This window comes from Fringilla coelebs (genome assembly GCF_963513975.1).
Source record: "Fringilla coelebs genome assembly, chromosome: 5".
Classification (NCBI taxonomy): Eukaryota; Metazoa; Chordata; class Aves; order Passeriformes; family Fringillidae; genus Fringilla; species Fringilla coelebs.
Window position 1 is genome coordinate 5,700,451 of NC_140033.1, and position 19,781 is coordinate 5,720,231.

The window sequence follows — 19,781 nt, forward strand, 5'->3', positions numbered from 1 at the left end:
AAATTATTCTATAGATGATGCAAAAGGTCAGGGGGAAAAAAAAAAAACCCACATGCAAAAGTGTTGAGAAAAATGCCACCCCTTTTCTGAAGGCTTATTGTAAAATAAATAAATAAAGTAGTATTAAAGGATGAAAAATTACCAAGGGAGTAATAAAAAGTTAGCTTTAGGCCAGAGAAATGCTGCTTTTCATTTCTATATAGTACATGAGAATATTTTGTGGACTAACAGTGCATGAATTATGTTTTATTAAAATGTATATCTTTACAGCTTTATTTTATCAGGTCCTTCAAGGACTGGCATAAAAAAGGTTTAACAAGTTTGACACATGCTGATTTAGCATTTACACCACAAACTGAATCTGCTTTGTGAGGGAAAATAGGCCAGCTTTCAAAATACAAACACTGTGAAGTATTCAAAGTGAAACAAAACAAAAGTGAGAAGTGGGAAGAAGGAAAAAAAGAAGAAAAATGCAAACCATGATCATTCCAAACCTGCTGTGCAAAGGTTTTAGACTAACTTTGAAAATAGATCACATTAAATATTGGAGCACTGATGATTCCAGCATCCAAGTTTCCTAATGGAGTATGAAAATCTGGTTTGTAGGATTCAACTAAAAGTAGACAGTGAGGGTTTGTTCTCTTTTATTCTTTCAAATGAGCCCAGGATCTGGCCCTTCCTGAGCCACCTTAACCCTTTCAGCTACCAAACACTAAAAGAAAACCTTATTGAGAATGTAAAGAGTTTAAAAATGTCAAATTAATGTCACATCTTCAGGTGCAGAAGGAAGCATTTCCGAAATCTCCTTGTTCAGCCTCTGTTTCCAACCCAAAAGAAAGTGCTGCAAGTCCCACTACTTAAGAGGAAATTTGCTTTTTCTGTGCTAGGGTAAACTGTGACCCAGATTTCTGTGATATTGAAGTTAGTCGACCCTCAGCTAAACTCTTATCTAACCTGTCTTGACTTTTAAAATGTTTTTAAGCACAATTTTTCTTTTTTTTTTTGCACAAAGCCTGGATAGCTGGCATATTTTACAATTTTGCATTTCCATTAAAATTGCCAGATGGAGACCAGTTAAAATGATATTTATTTCTGTTCCTTTGATATTTTTGCACTTCTGCTTTTCAAGTCACCAGATGGGGGTTAGCTAAATCCTCTGAGCTACTTGTTTATAAATGGACTGTAGAGACAAGAGTATAAATCTATATGCTAAACTTGCTGGAACTGCTCCAGCACTACAATAGGCAAAGGATGGATAACACATCCTTTTTGTTAACAGGACACCATCCTTATAGACATAATCAATAAACTAATTAGGATGTGAGGTGTACCCATGCCCAGCTTCACAGTGAGGCTTTTATGCTATAGCTACATTTCCTATATTTATGCCAAATTAGAGGCAGCAGAAATTTGCCTCTGTCAGGGCACATACCCGAACTTTTATTTTTGGTATTTTGAACAGCAGAGACCCACTCTACATCAGAACTTAACATGTCTGTTAAAAGGAAAGATAATTTATATGAAGCCACTAATATTTTGTCTGAGAAATACATTCCTATGGCATTCATTTAATCTAAAGATTATTTCTAATGTTTTTTCTGACCCCTTCATTCTCTTTGTTTTAAAACTCCAAAATTTCTAGTACCTTAAAACTCTTTTAGTACTGATCACTACAGAGGTAACTAAAATATTTTTTTTATTTATATAGCAATTTTCCCACCATTCATTTTTTAACTTAAGAGATTCCAAATCTACTTGGAAGGGTATAGGTGGACACAGCCACTTTCTGCAGCAATCCATGAGAGGGAAACAGTGATGGTTGTCACATCCCATTGCAATTTCCAAAATTATACAGATATAATTCATAAAGCCTGAAAGTCAAAAGTTAAAATTAACAGACCTGGTGTCATCAAGTACACATCATGGTTTTGATGAAACCAACAGTCCTTTTCTTACATGTAAAGCTTGAAATAATTGAATACAGGAATTGTATATCAGAAATTCCACAATTTATTAAGCTGTATGGAAAGGTCCTTTGTCATTTTAGAAAGAGTAATTTATCGTTTAGCCAACAGTTTTTATCTTAGCTACTGCCTAGTTTATTCAACTAAAATAAATCTTTCCTTAATAGTCTTCACAGGCAATAAATATTGGGGTGAGGGAGAGAATATATTTCATCTGGGAACAGGTATGGTCAAATATTTGGTAACATTTGCAGAAATTTTAAGCCATTTATCCTCTTTTAAGCCTGTATTAGTATGAGATAGGTTCACACATTCCTCAATAAATAGCATAGCTCTATACAACAATTGCCAGTTTCTTTCCATGGTATGTTTTATTGCTGGGTAATTCAGAACCAAAATCATTGTAGGAAAAAGAATAGTTAGGTTGGGTAATGGGGCTAATGGAAAATGATAATTGAGGAAGCTCTGAAAGTTGGAAATTTTGTAGTCTAATAATAAAAGAACAAGTGTTAATTTTGACTGCTTCACAGTAATCTGCACAGAGGAACATTTGTGTAGCAATAGAAATCTGATCAATGAGGAAGTTGTCTTGGGATTTTCATACAAATTGTCAAGCTCTGCACATCTACTTTTTCTGGTGACGTGTTATCCTGCTTGTTTAGTTGCCTCTCCTATGAATTTCTATTTCAAATTTACCTTCTGAACCCTTTGTGCATACAGTACAGCTCTGTGACAACAGTGGGACACTGTGAACCCTAACAGCACCTCCCAACCTATGCTGTGTGCTCTGTGGCAAATTTGTCTTGATTTTAATGGCAATAGCTCTGAAACTCCATCACAGGTTCAATTTGATGTCTCCCTTCTCATAATATTTTGTTCTTCTTCGTTTTGACCTTCTTTTCCATGTGGAGAGCAATGATAAGGGTTAATTGCTGCAATGCTGGTTGATGTAAATCAGCTGATGGCTGCTGATGAGTGAGCTGGGGAAGGTCTGCAGAGCAACTTGTTTTGCTTTGTTTCCAGCTCAGCATCGCGGGCGGCCCCATCCTCTCTGCAGGCTCTGCTCCCACAGAGCTGTCCAGATGGTCTGGCTCCGGCTGCCTTTCCTTTCATGTAAGGTGGGGAAGTGCTGGGGAAAGTTTGTGTCTGCCTGAAATGACTCATCCCCCAGATCCCCCGGCCTCAGCTGCTGCACAACCCTCAAAAGATCCCAACATGTGCCTTACACCGTTGTTTTCCTTTTTTCTTCCTATTTTTTTTAATAATCTCATCGCCACATCTTGCTCCTTGAGCCCTGGAAGGATGCAGGGGAGCAGATGTTGCCCCCCCTGTTATCTCAGTAATGTGGCAAGCTGGAGAGTGACAGGCAGGACATGTAGGGATGGCTCTGGCAGGCTGCAGTCACAGCACAGCAGACGTTTCAGGGGTTGAGGAATGTTGGGAAAAGGCCTGATTTACAGGTTTGTGAAAGATGTAACCTTGCTGAGATCTATTGGAGCTCAGTCTCCCCCATTCCCCACTGACAGACTGATCCTCAGCTGGTAAACCATACACACAGTGCTCATATTTCAGTCAAATCATAGCTGGAACAGCCAAGAGGATTTTAAACTAGCTTGTTTAGAAGGATAGGTGAAGGTCCAGGCAATCTAAACTCAAAATTTTACCTGCTCATCAACGAAATATATTTTCTTATTTCTTACATGAGGTAATTCCTTTCTGTACGATGAATTAAAATCAAGGGAACTGGGAATTTATCTTAAAAAAATCTGATACAGTTATCTTGTTGAAAGACTGCTGATTAGAATAAACAGATTTGGTATCTGTACCCATAAACAGTCAAAAATGGCTGGAGTGGGGAAAAAAATAAAAGGAGTGGAGAGGATTTTTTGGATCATAGGATGACTGGGGTTGGAAAGGACCTCAGAAGGTCTCTAGTCAAAGCTGGGACATGAGGTCACACCAGGTTGCTAAAAAAGAGAACTCTGAAAAATGGGTCTCTGCAAAACATAAAATATACTTGCCATAAAAGGGGACTTGAAGTGGAGATAATTTGTGGAATTAATGAGTGAGTGGAATTGGAATAGGAAGTGCTGAGGGGCTGGTGCTGTGGAGATCTGTGCAGGTCAAGAAGGTCCATGGATGGCAGGAGAAGCACTGAGCCCCAGCCTGCCTCTGCACTGGCAGGACTGAGAGTGCACACCCCCCAGGGATGTGACATGGTGACACAAAGGTGTCTCCCCTGTGCTGATTTGAGCCAAAACCTGTCACAGACATGCTTATGAAAAATCTTTTCTTTAGGATTTTTCCTCCTGAGAAGCTGAGAGGCCTCAGGAACAAAATGTAAACAATGATTGTCTGCTGCTGTGGAATGCCACAGGTGGATCTGGGATTGGTCTCATGTGGTTGTTTCTAATTAATGGCCAGTCACAGTCCAGCTGTCCAGACTGTCTTGGTCAGAGACAAACCTTTGTTATTCATTCCTTTTCTATTCTTAGCCAGCTTTCTGATGAAATCCTTTCTTCTATTCTTTTATTATAGTTTTAAATATAATATATATATCATAAAATAATAAATCAAACCTTCTGAAACATGGAGTCAACTTTCTCATCTCTTCCCCCATCCTGGGACCCTTGTGTTCACAAAAACCAGCACACTCCACTCAACTATTTCAAGCAGGAGACACAAATCAAACCCCAGGATGTGTTATTCCACAAACACCAGTCAGTAACACATGGAGGAGAATCAAGGTGTGATGGGAGATGGCCCCAGCCCTGGAAGTGTCCAAGGGAGGTGGGATAGGAGACCGAGCAATCTGCTGAAAGTGTCCCTGTCCAGGGTGGCAGGGTTGGTACGTGATGATCTTTAAGGTCCCTTCCAACCCAGCTCATTCTAGGATTCAATTATTTCATTTTCCTAGTCAAGGCTACTGAATCCATGTACTTGGTAGCAAATAACAGATGATGATTTGTTTGGGGTTTTTAAGTTTCAAACATAAATGATATTGTGCTCGATGCAAACAAAGTCTCTCCTGGACTTCATTATGTTGGATAAAGATGGATTTGTCCCTGGACTGTGTTGCCTAAGGAGGAATGATCCTGACAAGATTACATTCAGTACAGCAAACTGAGTACATACCTGCTAGTCATTCACATACTGGTGCTTTCAAAGAGATAATTTTCCAAAGGAGAAGAATTCTGAATGAAACTGATTGGAAAATAGGCAGTTCTTCATTCATGGTTTATTAGATTATCATAATTCCACAGTGAGGAAAGAGGATACCCTTGGCTGGAAGCTTATGCTGTCCCAGTAGTATGGACAGAAATTTTAGATAAATAGAGATAGAGCAAGAAAAAATGAGGGGGGGAAAGGAGGAATAGGGAAAAATGAAAATTTATGAAATATATCAGGTTGTAGTAGAGAAGCCAGAGGCAGAGCAGGGGGTGGCTGTCAGGACTAGGACTGAGTGGGAAAAGCTGAAGGTGTGCCAGGAGCAAACAGCAGTGCTCCAGCTCAGGGGACTGTGGACATTATTGCCACATACTGGTATTGTTGCTGCTAAGGCAGGAATAGTCTTTGGCTCTGGGATAGCCTATTTACTTCAAAGTGGTTCTTCTATCACTATTTAATTTGGGAATTCCTGCCTTTAGGATCCCTTTTCTTGTATTATTGAAAATGACATGATTTCTAAAAGTCCAATGTATTTTTCATTCACTAGGTTATTTTCTTAATTATATTTGCTGGAGATAAATTCAATTGCAGTTTTGTTCACCTTCAATTTATGTTCCTATTTCTGAAGCCTTTGGCAGTCTTTCAAAGGGTGTCCATACACTGAATTTAGTCCCTCAGCTTTAGATGATAGCTCTCAAAAATTCACCTGCAGTGCTTGCAGGGGGGAGAGCACCTTCCCTTTTCTCTCGTCTGAGCAGACCTACAGAATAAATCCTGGTCCAAAACACTCCATTGGTCTTGGTAAAGCTCTCCTTTCTGCCAAACTCAGTGGCTGATGAAGTTGCAGCTACTTCTCCTCCAGTCTTGTGCCGGGTTTTACAGCAGAAAGTAAAGATTCTGTGCTACATTAACATTCAAGTGCTGTTTTTCCATTCCAGGTGTCCAAAAGCTGTCCTGACACCATGGTCAGGATAGCTTCCCATGACAATATTGCTCAGACAAGAGTTTGGAATATCATTTTGGGTGGTTCATAAAAACCATTTTCACCTCTGATGGTGAGGGAGAGGGGCCAGATGGGAGATGGGGAGTAGGCTTTTGTTTCAGCAAGACCTGGAAAATATTCAGCATACACAAGTGAGGATAAAAAATGGCACTGCTCCTCCATGCTGGGCTGAACACTCTGTTAAAACAGTTTCTTTTGAAGTAGTTTCATGCTTCCCTCTGAACATGAACTCTTGGTGTGGGTCATCACTATCCAGAGGGAAAGTTTTCAATAGCACATCAGGAGAGATGGAGGTGGGCAATGGGTTGCTCTAGGTCCTGGGTGACAGATACTTTGGATTTGTATTTGAAACATAGCAGAATTATTTGCTCATATCACACAAGGATAATAAAATTTGTTTCAGATTCATAGAAATTTAGATATCTAGAGACATTTATTGGGAATGGATTATCTTAAATATGTAGATTGGGTTAATCTGCCCTGAGGAGGAATTTTTATTTGCCCTGCCATGGCCATGGTTAAGGTTATGCCAGTTCAAACAAGGCAGCTGGGCTTTCCCACATATGCACAGGCTGCTCAATCTGTCAGCAAAAGGGGAAATATAATAAAAGACACAAAATTTTGGTCAAAAAATATTTGACTAATAAGAATGTAACAAATGTAACCCAGGAGTTCCTTTAAAAATGCCATTCCCTTATGGAATTTCAATGGGAAAATGGCACTCAAGGCTTTGTATTTTGCATCCCTTGGCAGTCTAGGAAAGATTGTGGCTGCTCATGACCAACAGAGCACAGGTTAACTGGGCTGAACACAGGCCAATTACTATCCCAACAGGATGGATGATTGTGTTTTGGGAGAAGTGTTAGGCCCAGGGTTGTGCCAGCTTGTGATATCTATGGCAATGTGAAGACTGAATTCGCAACTAACGTCATGAAATGAACATGAATTTTAGATTCAGCATCCATAATCTGAAAAGAAGGCTGCTTACTTCTTAAGGAGATGGGTACTAAAAGAAAAAAAAAAAAAGAAATTAGTCTTGGGGGTTTTTAAAGCAGCCTGGTTAGTGACTAGACACCTCTTTCTGCAAGAGGAGAAAGCTTTCCCAAACTACTGGGTAAGGAATAATCAGCAACAGCTGAAATTTCTGATTTGCAGACAAGCTACAAAGTAAAAGAGAAATATAAATTACCTGAAGAATCTACCATGAAAAGCAGCACTATCTTCCTCTCCTGGTTTCCTCAGGCAGAGACTGAGCTCCTTCCCTGCTGTTGATCAACAATTTGTATTTCAGTCCTCTCAGTTCCTGTCAGATGGGGGAGCAGTGAAATGTAAGATGGGAAGCTGAAAGAGGTGGAATTAGATTGGATGTTAGGTAGAAATTTTTTGCTGTAAAGGGTGGTGAGGCCCTGGCACAGGTTGTCCAGAGAAGCTGTGGCTGCCCCATGGAAGCGTCCGAGGCCAGGCTGGATGGGGCTCTGAGCCACCTGTTCTGGTGGAAGCTTTCCTGCCCATGGCAGGGGGTGGGATAAGATGATCTTTAAGGTCTCTTCCAACACAAGGCTTTATATGATTTTATGATCCACTGATCTCTGCTTGCCTGATATAACAGGAACAGGAACCTGTGAAATGAAAGAAGCTTCCCAAGGACACCCCATTAATTATTAGCAACAAACCAAGTCCAGACTTGAGGGACTCAGCCTGTATCAGGCCCTGCAGCTTCCAGAGGTGTGGATTTGCTTAGGTAGAACACCCAGATGAGGAAAGAAGGGCATTTTCCTTGTTCTTTTACAGGCCAAACTTTACGATGTGCAATTTTCAAGACTTCCAGTGTCTAGAGGGTAGTGCAATGTTCTAGAAAGCTGCTTCTATTAATCTCACTCTTTTTGCAGTCTTTATTGGTTGTATTTTGTCAGATGAAGCAATGAATGTTTATGCCCCAGGTTTAGAAAGCAATAAAAATGTTTTATTTCCAACATGGGGACCTGTGCTTCTCTTTATTGGAATCACAGCCTAGGCCCTGTCTGGGAGAAAAATCACCAACGTGCTTGGGCTTGTTGTAAATGAGGTCAGCAAGAGAGAGAAGCGTGGCATGAGACTTTGAGTATTTTTGAATGGAAAGAAAGTATTTCCTGTAAACAAGTTACGTGTGTGACTGTGACCTGTTGTGTGTAAATAATTTAACCTGGGCTACAATAGCTATTAGTGCTTTGAAAGGCACAAGACTTTTATGAACAGATGTAGGAAGTCATGGAATCATCAAGATGGGGATGAATGAATGAATGAATGAATGAATGAATGAATGAATGAATGAATGAATATATGTATGTTGAGGTGATGCTCCTTTTTAAAATGAGTGGTCCTCAGAAAAAAGAAAAAAAATGTGGTACTGCTTTTTCAGAAATTAAAGAAGTTCCTTTAGGTAATAAATGTAAACAGCTGCATTCAATACCTAAGGAAAAAAAAGCTTTCTCTGCCTTTCCCTGAATTAGGACCACTCTAAAGTTCACTTTAGAGTGAACTTTTCCTATGGATAAGCTGTCCTTTAGAACTGAATTTAATGCCAGCCTTCTATTGATGAAGTAATACTGTTATGAAACTCTCTCCAGTTGTGTTTTCACAGGGATAACATGTTGGGTTTTTCCTCAAGAGAGCAACAGCTCATTTCAGTGCACTCTGTGGTGCTTTGTTTGGATACACACACACACCTGTACATGGATTTTTGGATGCTTGTGCCTATGCAAGCAGATAAGCACTTCTAAACAAAGGCTCCAGGGGAGTTACATGCCCAGAATCAGGACACTTAATTGGTTTTTGTGTTTATAAAAATCTCCTGCCAGCTGTTACAGCAAAAAGTTGCCTTCCTGTTTTGTCAGCTCTTCCCAGGCTTTGTAATAGGAAGGGAAAATGAAACAGTTTTATTTCTAGTGAGTACAGCAAATCCTGAATCCTGACCAGCATCAGGGTAAACTCAGGCTAAAAGGGTGCTCCTCCATGCCTTTACATGAAATATGTATGGGACTGCTCTGGCATCTGAAGCATTTTCTCCTTCCCTACTCACATGTCATCATCTTTAGGTCAATAGCAAAGCACACAAGGGACCTTGTACCTCTCTTTCTGTTGAACAGATTTAAGCTCAGTGCATAAAATAGGTGTTTGTGGTTGGCACTTCAAAATCATGTGCCTGAATGTACTTTAATAAATATGAATATCAGAAATGGACCATTTATTTCACCACTTTCTTAATTGAATAATTATTCCCTTCTGCTGCTTTTTTTCCTCCTTATTTCCCTCTAGGACTTTGGAGCTTTTAAATCATTTCCTTCCTAAGGGGTATGGTATAGATCACTTATTTAAAGCTTCAGGGGTTCCTTACTTTGCTACAGCAACTCTTTAATTTTTGAAGTGGTAGAAGCCATCTGTCTCAACAGATCATGTTCTTTTACACTGAACGAGGAACCAGTATTTCAGTTGATTTATACTTAAAACAGTCTTGGAAAGGAGGGAGTTTCATAAAGCTGCCAATTTCTGTGTCTTTTATTAAGTTCCTAGTGTTCTGCTCTGTAGCTTGCTTGGGTGGTGTCTGTCCCTCCCAGATGGGAAAGCAGGGCACAGATAAAAAAACAGTTTTCTCAATGTCAAGAAGACAGAGAGAGGAATTAACTGAACATCTCCACCTAGTCTCTTACCAATAATTATCCTATTCCTTGAATTTCTGTGCTGGATAGAAAACCAGAAGTAAATATTTGAAGAGTCTATTAAAAGACAGATATGGATGTGAAGCCACTAATTTTCTTTTGTCTCTTTGAAAATGGTTTCCTAAACATTTTACAGTATGCATTCAGCATAAATTAAGTACCCTTAGATTTATTCTCCAACTCTGCATGAGATGGCACTGGGGCTGTGCAAATGCAGCTGTGGTCCATGTGAAAACATGGCCTTCACCACAAAGCACTTATTAAGGTCATCACCAAAGTTTTTATTTTCTGGGCTGTGTTATGAAGGCAGCCTGAACAATAACCTTTTCATAAGGCTTCATAAGGACCTCTTGGTGCTCACTGTATGACCTGGCACCAAAAGAATGGAAATGAAAAGACAGACAGTGTCAGCTTAGGCTCCTCAGTCTGCTGCGGTGCTGGAACAGTTAACGGCTGCTGTTGTGCTCTCCACCAAATCTGACCCCTGACTCTGCCAAATGGAATGAAAGAAGCAGATTGGGGTGTGCAAGGAGCTCTTTTTGAACATGTCTGGCAAATACAAGGAGCTTTTCTTCTCTTTCATTCTTTCTGTTGGGTGAGGAAGGGCAAGCCCTGCCTCAGACTACAGAAGTGTTCTCGCTCTGCAGAGCGAAGAAACCTTCCCGCTGGCCAGGAAAGAGAAATTCAGCAAAGGACGTAAATGTTTGGCTCATATGGTGTTTAAAGTGAACTACAAACACCCTAAAAACAATTAGGCTGATGGGAGTTTGGGCATCACTGTCCCTTCAGAGAGGCTGGAAAGCATTTCTCTCATAATGAGGTATGTTGTAATAGTGATTTTCTGCTAGGTGAATAGACACAAAACACAGCTTTGTTCGTGAGGCTTTTTATTGCAGCAGTTGTCATGAGCAAAACCTGAAAGTACTTGAAAATCCATTAAAAACACAATCAGGAATAAAAAAAAAAAATGCCATCTCTTGAAAGTTTGTCTCAGCAGACTGTAAAAGTGAGAAGTCGATAAGTATGAGACACATTTATGCAATTTAAGATTAATGATTAACTGTTGAAGTGCAGGCTTTGTACAATCAGCAAGGAAACAAAACCCTTCAATCTCTCAGCTGCTGGATGAAGCCAACTTCTAAGTTACAGTGTGTGATAAGACATGCTGAATCCCAGCCCAGTTGGCCATTGACCTGCAGTGAAACAGGGATTGCTGTCTCCGGGGTATTTTGGTTGCAGTTCCCAATTCCCAAAGAGTAATTGTCAGCTGGATTTATGCCTGCTTGTGACTGCTTTTCCTCTGGTTCTGTACAAGTGCATGACTTTGGGAATTTCTTAGACTTGGGACATAAAATTTCCTGTCTCCCAAATTATGTATTTCACAAAGAAAGAATGGACTAGCTTTAAATGTTCATAATAATACTTGGATTTACTTACACCAATTCTAGGAGTGAGATCTTTAATTATTTTTTTTCCTGTCAGAATTATTAAATTCAGCCAGATTTTTTTCACACATCCAGGCCGTGAACAAGTGCTCAAGTTCCCAAGTTAAAACAGCATCTTGCCAACTTTAAAACATTTGGCTGGTCAGCAGGAAAGAAAAAGCTGCTTGTAAAGCACTGGAATGCATTTTCAATTAGTCACTCCATTGCTTAAAAGGCGAGGCATTAGGGACTAGGAGGAGAGGCAGGGGGGTGGCAAGGCTGATGGGGAGGGACAGCATGAGACAGTCTGGAGAAGAGCCTTTATCAGCCCCAAACAGCAGCCCTGAAGTTGGAGGCCACTCTTTAATAGCTGAGCTTTTGTTTAACAGCTGGCTCCCCAGGGAGAGTGAGGTTTTCCTGGTAAAAGACCAAGATTTCTTTCAAATAACTTAAAATTAGTTTGTATGAAACAGCAACAGAAAATATGTGTTGGGAAGATGCTGGAAGGTTATTTATTTCTCTATTATTGCCTGATAACCAGGCTGCTGGGCACCCTGACTAAAAGGCTGTGCTCTGGCAGACCTTCTTTGGCTCCTAAAATATTTTGAGTGAGATAACACCCCTGAAAGGAGATTAAATAATGGACCCAAACTGCTTACTATACTTGGTTTATTATCCTGCCCAACACCATGAAGTTCTCAGTCCAATAGGATTCTGGTAAAGAAAGAGCTGGGGAGGGAAAAGAATCTCATGACATAAAATCATCTTTCTAATGCTCAGTAGCCATAACTGCTTTTGCTTTTTTAAACGCTTTGTCCTGTACTTGACCTTCAAATGTTTGTAGCTAGCTGATCTGGAACTTTTTTGACTGCACAGCTGTCTAAACTAAGGATGATGACATTGCTTAGAGATCCTTTTGTGTATGTGTGTATACAGGAGTGCTGTTTTCAAAAGTATATATATATATATATTTTAGCATGACTCAAAATCTTGGAGAGCTTCTACTTCTTTATCATATTAACTGAGAACCTATAAGTTCTCACTGGGGGAACGTGTCATGGCATGAAAGGCACAAATTCCACAACAGACTGGATTTCAGCAGGTAGAGAAAATTTTTTGGGGTTGTTGCCTTCTGGCTCTAGCAGTAATAAATTTGTTTAAGTAATTTTTCACAGATGTGCTGGTGGTTTCCTGGCAAACAATCTGAAGATCATAGGAAATTTCTTTACTCAAAGCATAAAAATAAAAGTTTTGAATACAAAGTCCTCAGCCCTAACAGAAAAAAAAACATTTGGCAAAAAGCTGAGCTGGAGTTCACTACCTAAGCACAAGAGTTAAAATAATTTTACAGTGAGTTTCTGTTTCTGTTTTATTTGTTTTCTCCTACTATAGCTACATGCTGTATGAAACACGTGAGGCTGTTTTGGAAAATCCATTGCCTGTTGCAAGTTCCTCTGTGCTAAACTTGATCTTGTAGTTTTATTTTTAGAAGACTCATAGTTGCTGTCCTCAGTGTTGTAGGAAAAGCTGGCAAAATGCCAGCAAGGTCGTGCAAAATGGAGGCATGGCTTTCCTTCCAGACACAAGAACTGGAGATTAAAAAATTAGAAATAACCACAAGAAGTGCAAAAGGGAAAGGAATAAGTATATTTACTCCTGCAGTATAGTTTTCATGTGGATATGTTGGCAGAAATAATGGAGCATTTTCTGTGGGAAGACAGTGAAAAATGTGTCTATGGAAAGTATAAGATGTACTTGTTAGAGATAAAATCCTTGAAATAGACATCGTTTGTGGAATTTTGGGATGAGCAAAGTAAGACACCGAGCATATTGGTGCAGTGGGGTATAAAGACAGAGCATCAGCCCCTTTCTCACCTTGACCTGCAACAGGATGTGGCAAGGACACAAACTTGGCTTGTCAATGTGCCAGGAGAGGCCAGGGTATTTTGATTTTTGTTTTCTTTGCAAGATAAGCCTGAAGCCTTTCTTAATTCGAGCCTGGTCATCAATATGCTTGCACGATATGAAACATTAAGTGAGAAGTTTGCATGGGAAAATAGGTGAGTGTAGCTCTAAAACCAGAAAATGTGGCAATAGGGTAGAGAAGAAAGAGAAAAGGCAGTGTGCTGCAACCACTGATGTCCTCCCCAGCCTCAAACAAGGGATTAAGACCTGTAACAGTGGTTTACAAACTCTTGGGAGGAATAAAAGACACATTGACCAATCTGTTTTTATTCCTCAATACCACAAAGAAACAGCTGAATTTCATTTTCCATTGCAAGCATCTTGCCCACCTCCTGCAGTTAAACAAATGTAGGGCCCAAAGTTTCCAGAGCTGGAGGGAAGCCTTATCTCTGCAGAATTGCTCAGAGGTATGTGTGTATCAGGTGAGAAACACCCTCTGCCCCTCAGGTCTTAAGGGAGAGGTGGAACATTTGTAACCCCCAGCTGGCCCAGATCTGCACCTGCAATCCCACCATCCGCTGTCCCTGGTGTGTCTTTCCTCACTACATCCTCTGAGACAAAGCAGAACTGCTGGAAGCATTGCCTAGGGGAGGATGTAAAATTCCAAAGTCTGAACTTTGGGCCTGGCTTGATGAACTGATGAGCAGATAGAGCCCCACAGGCTGAGCTTCACCTGGCAGGGCAGGGAGGAGGCAGGGGATGACTCAGAGCTCCTCCTAAATGAGGGCTCAGCAATGATGCTCTGGCCTTGGAGCAATGGAGGCTTTTTGTAGCAGGGTAATTTAAGCTATCAGCTGGCTGCTGTCTGGCAGGCAAAGTGGTCACATTCTCTTTTTTGGGCAGTGGGAAGCCTCAGGGTCACCTCCTGGCCAGGGCAAGACTGAGCTGCCTTTGTGCAGGGGGGTCAGGCTGCTCAGACCCAGCCTCCAGCAGACCAGGGAGCCTGAAATGGCTCAGGCACAGCTCAAGTTTTGATCTCACCAAAGAAGGGGCTAGTGGAAGACTTAAAAGTTTATTTTGTCTTATAATACTCCTTATTGCATTTCAGTGAGTGTGTCTCACACTACCAGATCTCCCAAATCTCTCTGTGACCACCATATTACTCCTTCTTTTAACATACAAGGGCTGATCTTAACTTCTTTTTCTTTTTTTTTTCGTGTGAGAGAGAGAGCTGGTGGCAGAGGGAAACTAGGAGCATATGCCTGTGATATAAATATCAAAGTGGAAGTATCTACCAATTGGGGTAGCTTGGTTCTGACTGAACACTTCATAAGGTACTGTTTTGCTTTTTTCCCCCCCCAAAGAATTTTAATTCGGGAATTTCCAGAAATCCTAATGAATTGGTGGAGCTCAAGGAGAGGTTGCAGTCATTTGCAGTACGAATGGAAAACATTTAGAAGGGAAAAAAAATGCAAAAGAAATATTTAAATAGAGGAAAATCAATGTCAAAAAGTATTACAGAAACACAAAAGAAGTCAATAAACTCGATTTTCCTAAGTAAATACACACTATCAGCAGTTGCACAACTTTGCAGATCACCAGAGTAATCTTCAGGATGCCTTACCATTTATTTTTGAAGTAGTAAAAAAAAAAAAAACTGATTTAATGGAACTATAGACACCTTCTCCCCTTTCAAACATCCAAAGGGTTACATCTGGCTTTGCATGATTAGACTTTTTATTATTCCTCCATAATAGCAGCCTTGCTTTAGATCAGTGCATTTCAAGCACAGCTTCTGTGTTTAAGTCTATCAATTCTAATAGATTTAAGGAACAGAGAGGGGGGAGAAGGATCATTCTGTATTCTAAAGGTTGTGAACTGCTTTTAATGCGTGTGTCTGTCTCTCCATATGGGGGTGAGGGACAAGGGGAGGAGGGAAGGGTGGGAGAGGAGTTGCATTAGAAAGTCCCTCCTTTAAAAGTGTCAAACTCCAACCTGCACAGAGCAGGGAAAGGGAGACCACCACCAACCCTCAGAAAATAATACAAAAACAACCCTCAAAAGTAGAAGAAAATACCCAAAAGGAGAAGACTGCAGCTCGCAGTAATCTGTAAATGATTGCTGGCAAAGACTGGAGGCTTCGAGCTTGAGCTGTGTTTGCTCCAAAAGAAAGCCAAGAAGGACGGTGTTAATAAAGAGAGATTTAACTGAGGGCTGTGCTTGGAATAAAGTGGACTACAAAAAGGTCAAATTTGATCAGTTGGAGCAGATTACAAGGGCTTTAAAAGGTAGTGGTGAAGAAATGAAACTGGGACTGTGAAGCAATATAGCACAAGATTGATTTTGGGGGTGGAGAGAAGCTGGGACGAGTGCTTATCAGCTTGAGAAGGAGGAAGAGCTGTGCTGGGTTTGTTGTCATTCCCACACTGAGTAGAGTACTTGCTGCTTTTGTGGTTAGCCTTCCCTGCCGTGGTTTTTCTTCCTTTTTATTTTTTTTTTTTTTTCGTTTTTAATATACTTATTTTATTATTGTTATTCCTACAATGGTGTCTATAATCTCTGACTTGGATCCTCTGAAAAGCTGGAAAGTTTTAAGGTAGGCCTATGTTTTCTTCTGTTTGGTACAGGCATTTTGGGGTTAGCCCTGAATTAACTGGAGCTTGAGTTATAATCAAAATGCGAGCCCTGGGCTTAAGTAAGAAAGGAGTTTCTGGTAATTATAGCCCTTTTAAGATACAGCAAAACCTTTGAACAGATGTTTAGAGAGACCCGAGAGAGAATTTTTAAATATACTTCTCAGTGTTACAGTGCAGTGAGGAATTCTTTTTTTTTTTTTCTTTCTTATTTCTTTTTAAGGAGAGATTGCTCTGTAAATTCAAGCTAATAGTAAAGGCTCACACCAGTTGCAACTGCAGCGTTAACTCTCTGCTTTCCTTGTTGTGCTCTGCACGGAAATGAATGGGAAACTCCAGAGAAGCAAAAACAAACAGCATGAAAAAGTTGATCAAGGGGAAAATAGTTTTGGGGGAAGGAAGGGGGACTGAAGCGCTTGTTTCGTGTTGTTGAAACTTCCACTTTGTTGCCTCTCTTAAGGCGTGTGCTTGGCATTTAAAAGTTGCTACTTTTTTATCTTTAGCGCTGATGTTCGGGGGCTTTTAATTTGCAGAGTGAAAAATTGTAATTTGAACTGTTAAAAATGGTAAGGGAGGAAAAAAAATCCCCATTAATGTTTGCTGTAGATATTGAAGATCCACAGTGTTAAATGTCTGTGTTTAATGCTGCTGAAAGTGCCTGGGTTTGCCTTATTGAGAATGCAGACGTATAAAAGTTTGCAGATGGTTTGCAGAAACTTCTGTAAGACATTGAAAACATCTGGGAGTGTAGATGGCAAAATTATAAAACCACTTAAATGTAAAGTTGTATCGATACCCCTCAGCTTTTTTTGCAAAACTTGAAACTGCCTGCACTGAATATTTTTTGAGTAAATTACAGGGACTGGGGGCTATGAATTGTGATATTATTATACTCTATATGTAATAATAACATTTTGAAGTATACTTTAGATTCTTGATACAATTTTTCAAAGAACTTACTGTGTTCTGGACAGTAAGAGGAAAAACAACACTTCAGAGTCAAAGTATAAAGTCTACTTACGTGACTAAGGTTTTTTCCCTCGCTGAACTTTCTATTTTAGGAGTTTAAAATTCTCTGACCATTTTCTGAGCCTCTGTGTAGGACTGGGCACTGAGACCCTCTACCCTTGCCTGTGGTGTGACACTTGGCACAGGGGGCTTGCTGCAGGTCTATTTTATTTTATTTTTGGAGGGGTTTGGGACTGTCAGCACAGGATGATGAGTTTGTATTTGACTACAAAAGTCCCGTGGGGACTCAAAGGCGGGGATGAGGAGGGCAGGGCTGGGGACCAGAGCCGGGCTGGCTCCTGTGGCTCCCCACCAGCCCTGAACGCCCCTGGAGGGCTCCTGCAGAGCCCATTAGTGCTGCTGGCAGTGTGTGTGCTCCAGGAGAGCTGCTCCAGGAATTATTTTAAGTTTTATCTAGCTCTGTGAGATCACTTCTGGTTGCTCTGCGAGGCAAGTCAGGTGATGCCAGGTTTGTGCAGAGTTGGAGGATGGCACGAAAATCAAGAAGAGGACACAAAAATCAAGAAGATTTAAGGAAGAAAAAATGTTGCCCTCTCGAAGAATCCTGATTTCTTTAAAAAAAATCCATTTTACATACCTGTAAAAGAAATATCTCCCAAGCACTTTCCCCCTAGAGCATGCCTGAAGCTTCCCAACTTCGTGTGTGAATGTGGATTCTGCAGCTGTGTGGACACAGAGCAGGTCAAAGGTGTGATTGAGCCTGGACATTTCTGTGTGGTTTCTGTGTGATGAGAGCAGCAGCTCTGCACAGATGTGACATTGTGCAGCACCACTGCAGGATGCAGGAGGTTAAGAGGTGGCAAAAGGCAATAGGTAATATGGGTTGTAATATGAGCAGAATGATCGCTGGAAGAAAAAAGAAAAAGAGCTAGAAGTCATCACAGAGCTCATATGGCTTGTGACTTATTGAACTGCAACACCACTTCTACTTTTCTTAGATATTTTGGTTCCTCCTCTGTGGGCCAATTTCCAACCTGTTTGAGGCCTCTGAAGTTCCTGGGTTTAGTGTGTCCCCAAATAAGCCTGTAGCTAATATTTATAAGAAATAGAGGAATGTTTGTGTGTTTATTTTAGGTGCACAAACCAATTCTTTCAGGCTCAAATGAGTTGATGTAGCAGATGCCACCATCAGCTCTAAACTGGGGTCCTACACCGGTAAATTCTCAATTTTGTTTACTTCTTGCACCCCCATAATTTATTCTGTGACTCCACCACAGTTTGGGGCCTGATTTGCTGGGAAAAGACTGGAGGATGCAGATCCTGTGGGGGCAGCAGGTGGGAATATTTACACTGGGACTTCACAACCCCCAGGGCTCAGAGCAGCCTTGGTGCTGGTTACCCCCACGTCAGCTGAGCACAGCTCCTGCTCCCCAAACCCTCTGGAAGCATTGCCCTTGGCCTCTGAATAAAGGTAATAAAGAAGGGAAAGGTACAATACAGCAACAAACAAGGCTGTGGCTGGTGGTAAAGCCTGAGAGGAGGGAGAGGTATAAAATAAATGGCAATATGATGGGTGTATATATAATATTACATCTTTGGTTGTGTCTGTCTGGAGTGGGACAGTGAGAGCTGCAATAATTTCTGGTAAGTCTCAGTTGCCTCTGGGTGCAAGAGCCCTAAACACAGTTTAATGTGCATTTTCTTTCACTGGATTTATTCAGAGTGCTCTGAGTACCAAAGTTACTGGAAAGAGAATGCATGGATTTTTTTTTTTTTCCTTGGAATAAGCTCCCAGCATAAGATCTATGCTGTGACATGAGCACACCACTGCCTGATCTCCCTGCCCATAGTGGGGCTGCAATAAACACCATGTCCTGCTGTATTCCTTGGAGCCAGGAGAGATTGGCAAAACTTCAAGCCTTCAAAAAAAAAAGAAAAAAAAATCCTTCAAAGCCTTCCCAGCAAACACACTGTGCTTGCCCAGCCCTCTGCAGACGCAGAAATCTCATTTACCATCATCAAAATGAGATGGGAGCTGGGATGGAGACCCCCTAGTGCATAAGAGAGACCCAAATCAGCTGCCTTGATTCCAGAAAAGTCTCTTATCCCTGTTTAGAACTTCTGGCATGTGGTTTTGTTCCTCATAGGTGACTGGACAATGGTTTCTGAAGCAACCTGTGCTCTGGGCCCCTCCAGCAGCAAAAGCAAAGCTGTAGCCTGGCAAGGAGAGGCACAAAAAGGAGGGAAAAAAATTTAATTCCTCAAGGCCACACCTCCTCTGCTGCTTTTCTGCCTTAATTTGGCTCCAACAAGGCTAAATTCAGCACTATAAATCACATGAGTTACCTATGCAGGGAAGACCTTGTACCCCTTTACATTCCTGTCTGAAGAAATATGTGACCTTTCCACGGCACATCGCTAGGAAAAAAAATTAAAAGTCGGTTTTAACTTGGCTTTGCAACCTCAAGGTGAAATGCAAGGAAAGAGAAGGAGTTTTTACCCAGAGGAGTGGTCAGCCCCCAGCCTGGGAAGCAGGGAATCTTGGTGTCTGCTCTGCATGCAGATGATTGGAACTTCACAAGTCCTATTGAACCGGCCGGTCCAACTTGGCAGGTGGAGCTGGGAACATCTTGTTTCACACATCATGTGTCAGGCGGATGTACCAATTCAAATGTTCTCTCCAAAATGTCTTTTTTTTTTTTTTTTTTTTTCCACCACACACACCATCCAAACAGCCTGCTAATGGTTTGGCTTTTCAGGGAAAAAAAAAGAAAAAGAAAAAATAAGTGGTTTTCATGCTTGGCAAATCAGGCTGGGAGGAGAAATTTCAGCTGCATTACGACCTGTTTTGGGCAAATATTCCTATCCCTACATCCACCCCTGGGATTGCCTGGGAGCTGAGGTGGGTTAAAGAGCTTCAAAATGTTCAAACTGGGGAGGGGGGCAGGAAAGCAGACACACCAGCTGAAATTTGGCTGTGGCCACAGAACAATAAATTGAGCAAAGTTTAAGATAAGGCA

The 19,781-nt window shown here is 41.0% G+C and overlaps 1 protein-coding gene across 1 annotated transcript in view; it reads left to right on the forward strand.

Moving 5' to 3' along the window:
- The first annotated feature begins 15,458 nt into the window (after nt 1-15,458).
- CELF2 (CUGBP Elav-like family member 2) overlaps nt 15,459-19,781 on the forward strand; it is a 373,570-nt gene continuing 369,247 nt past the window's right edge. The window contains exon 1 of the mRNA XM_084206937.1: nt 15,459-15,755. Within this exon, the coding sequence (XP_084063063.1) occupies nt 15,703-15,755 (53 nt within the window). The 5' untranslated portion in view covers nt 15,459-15,702. The remainder of the gene's footprint in view (nt 15,756-19,781) is intronic.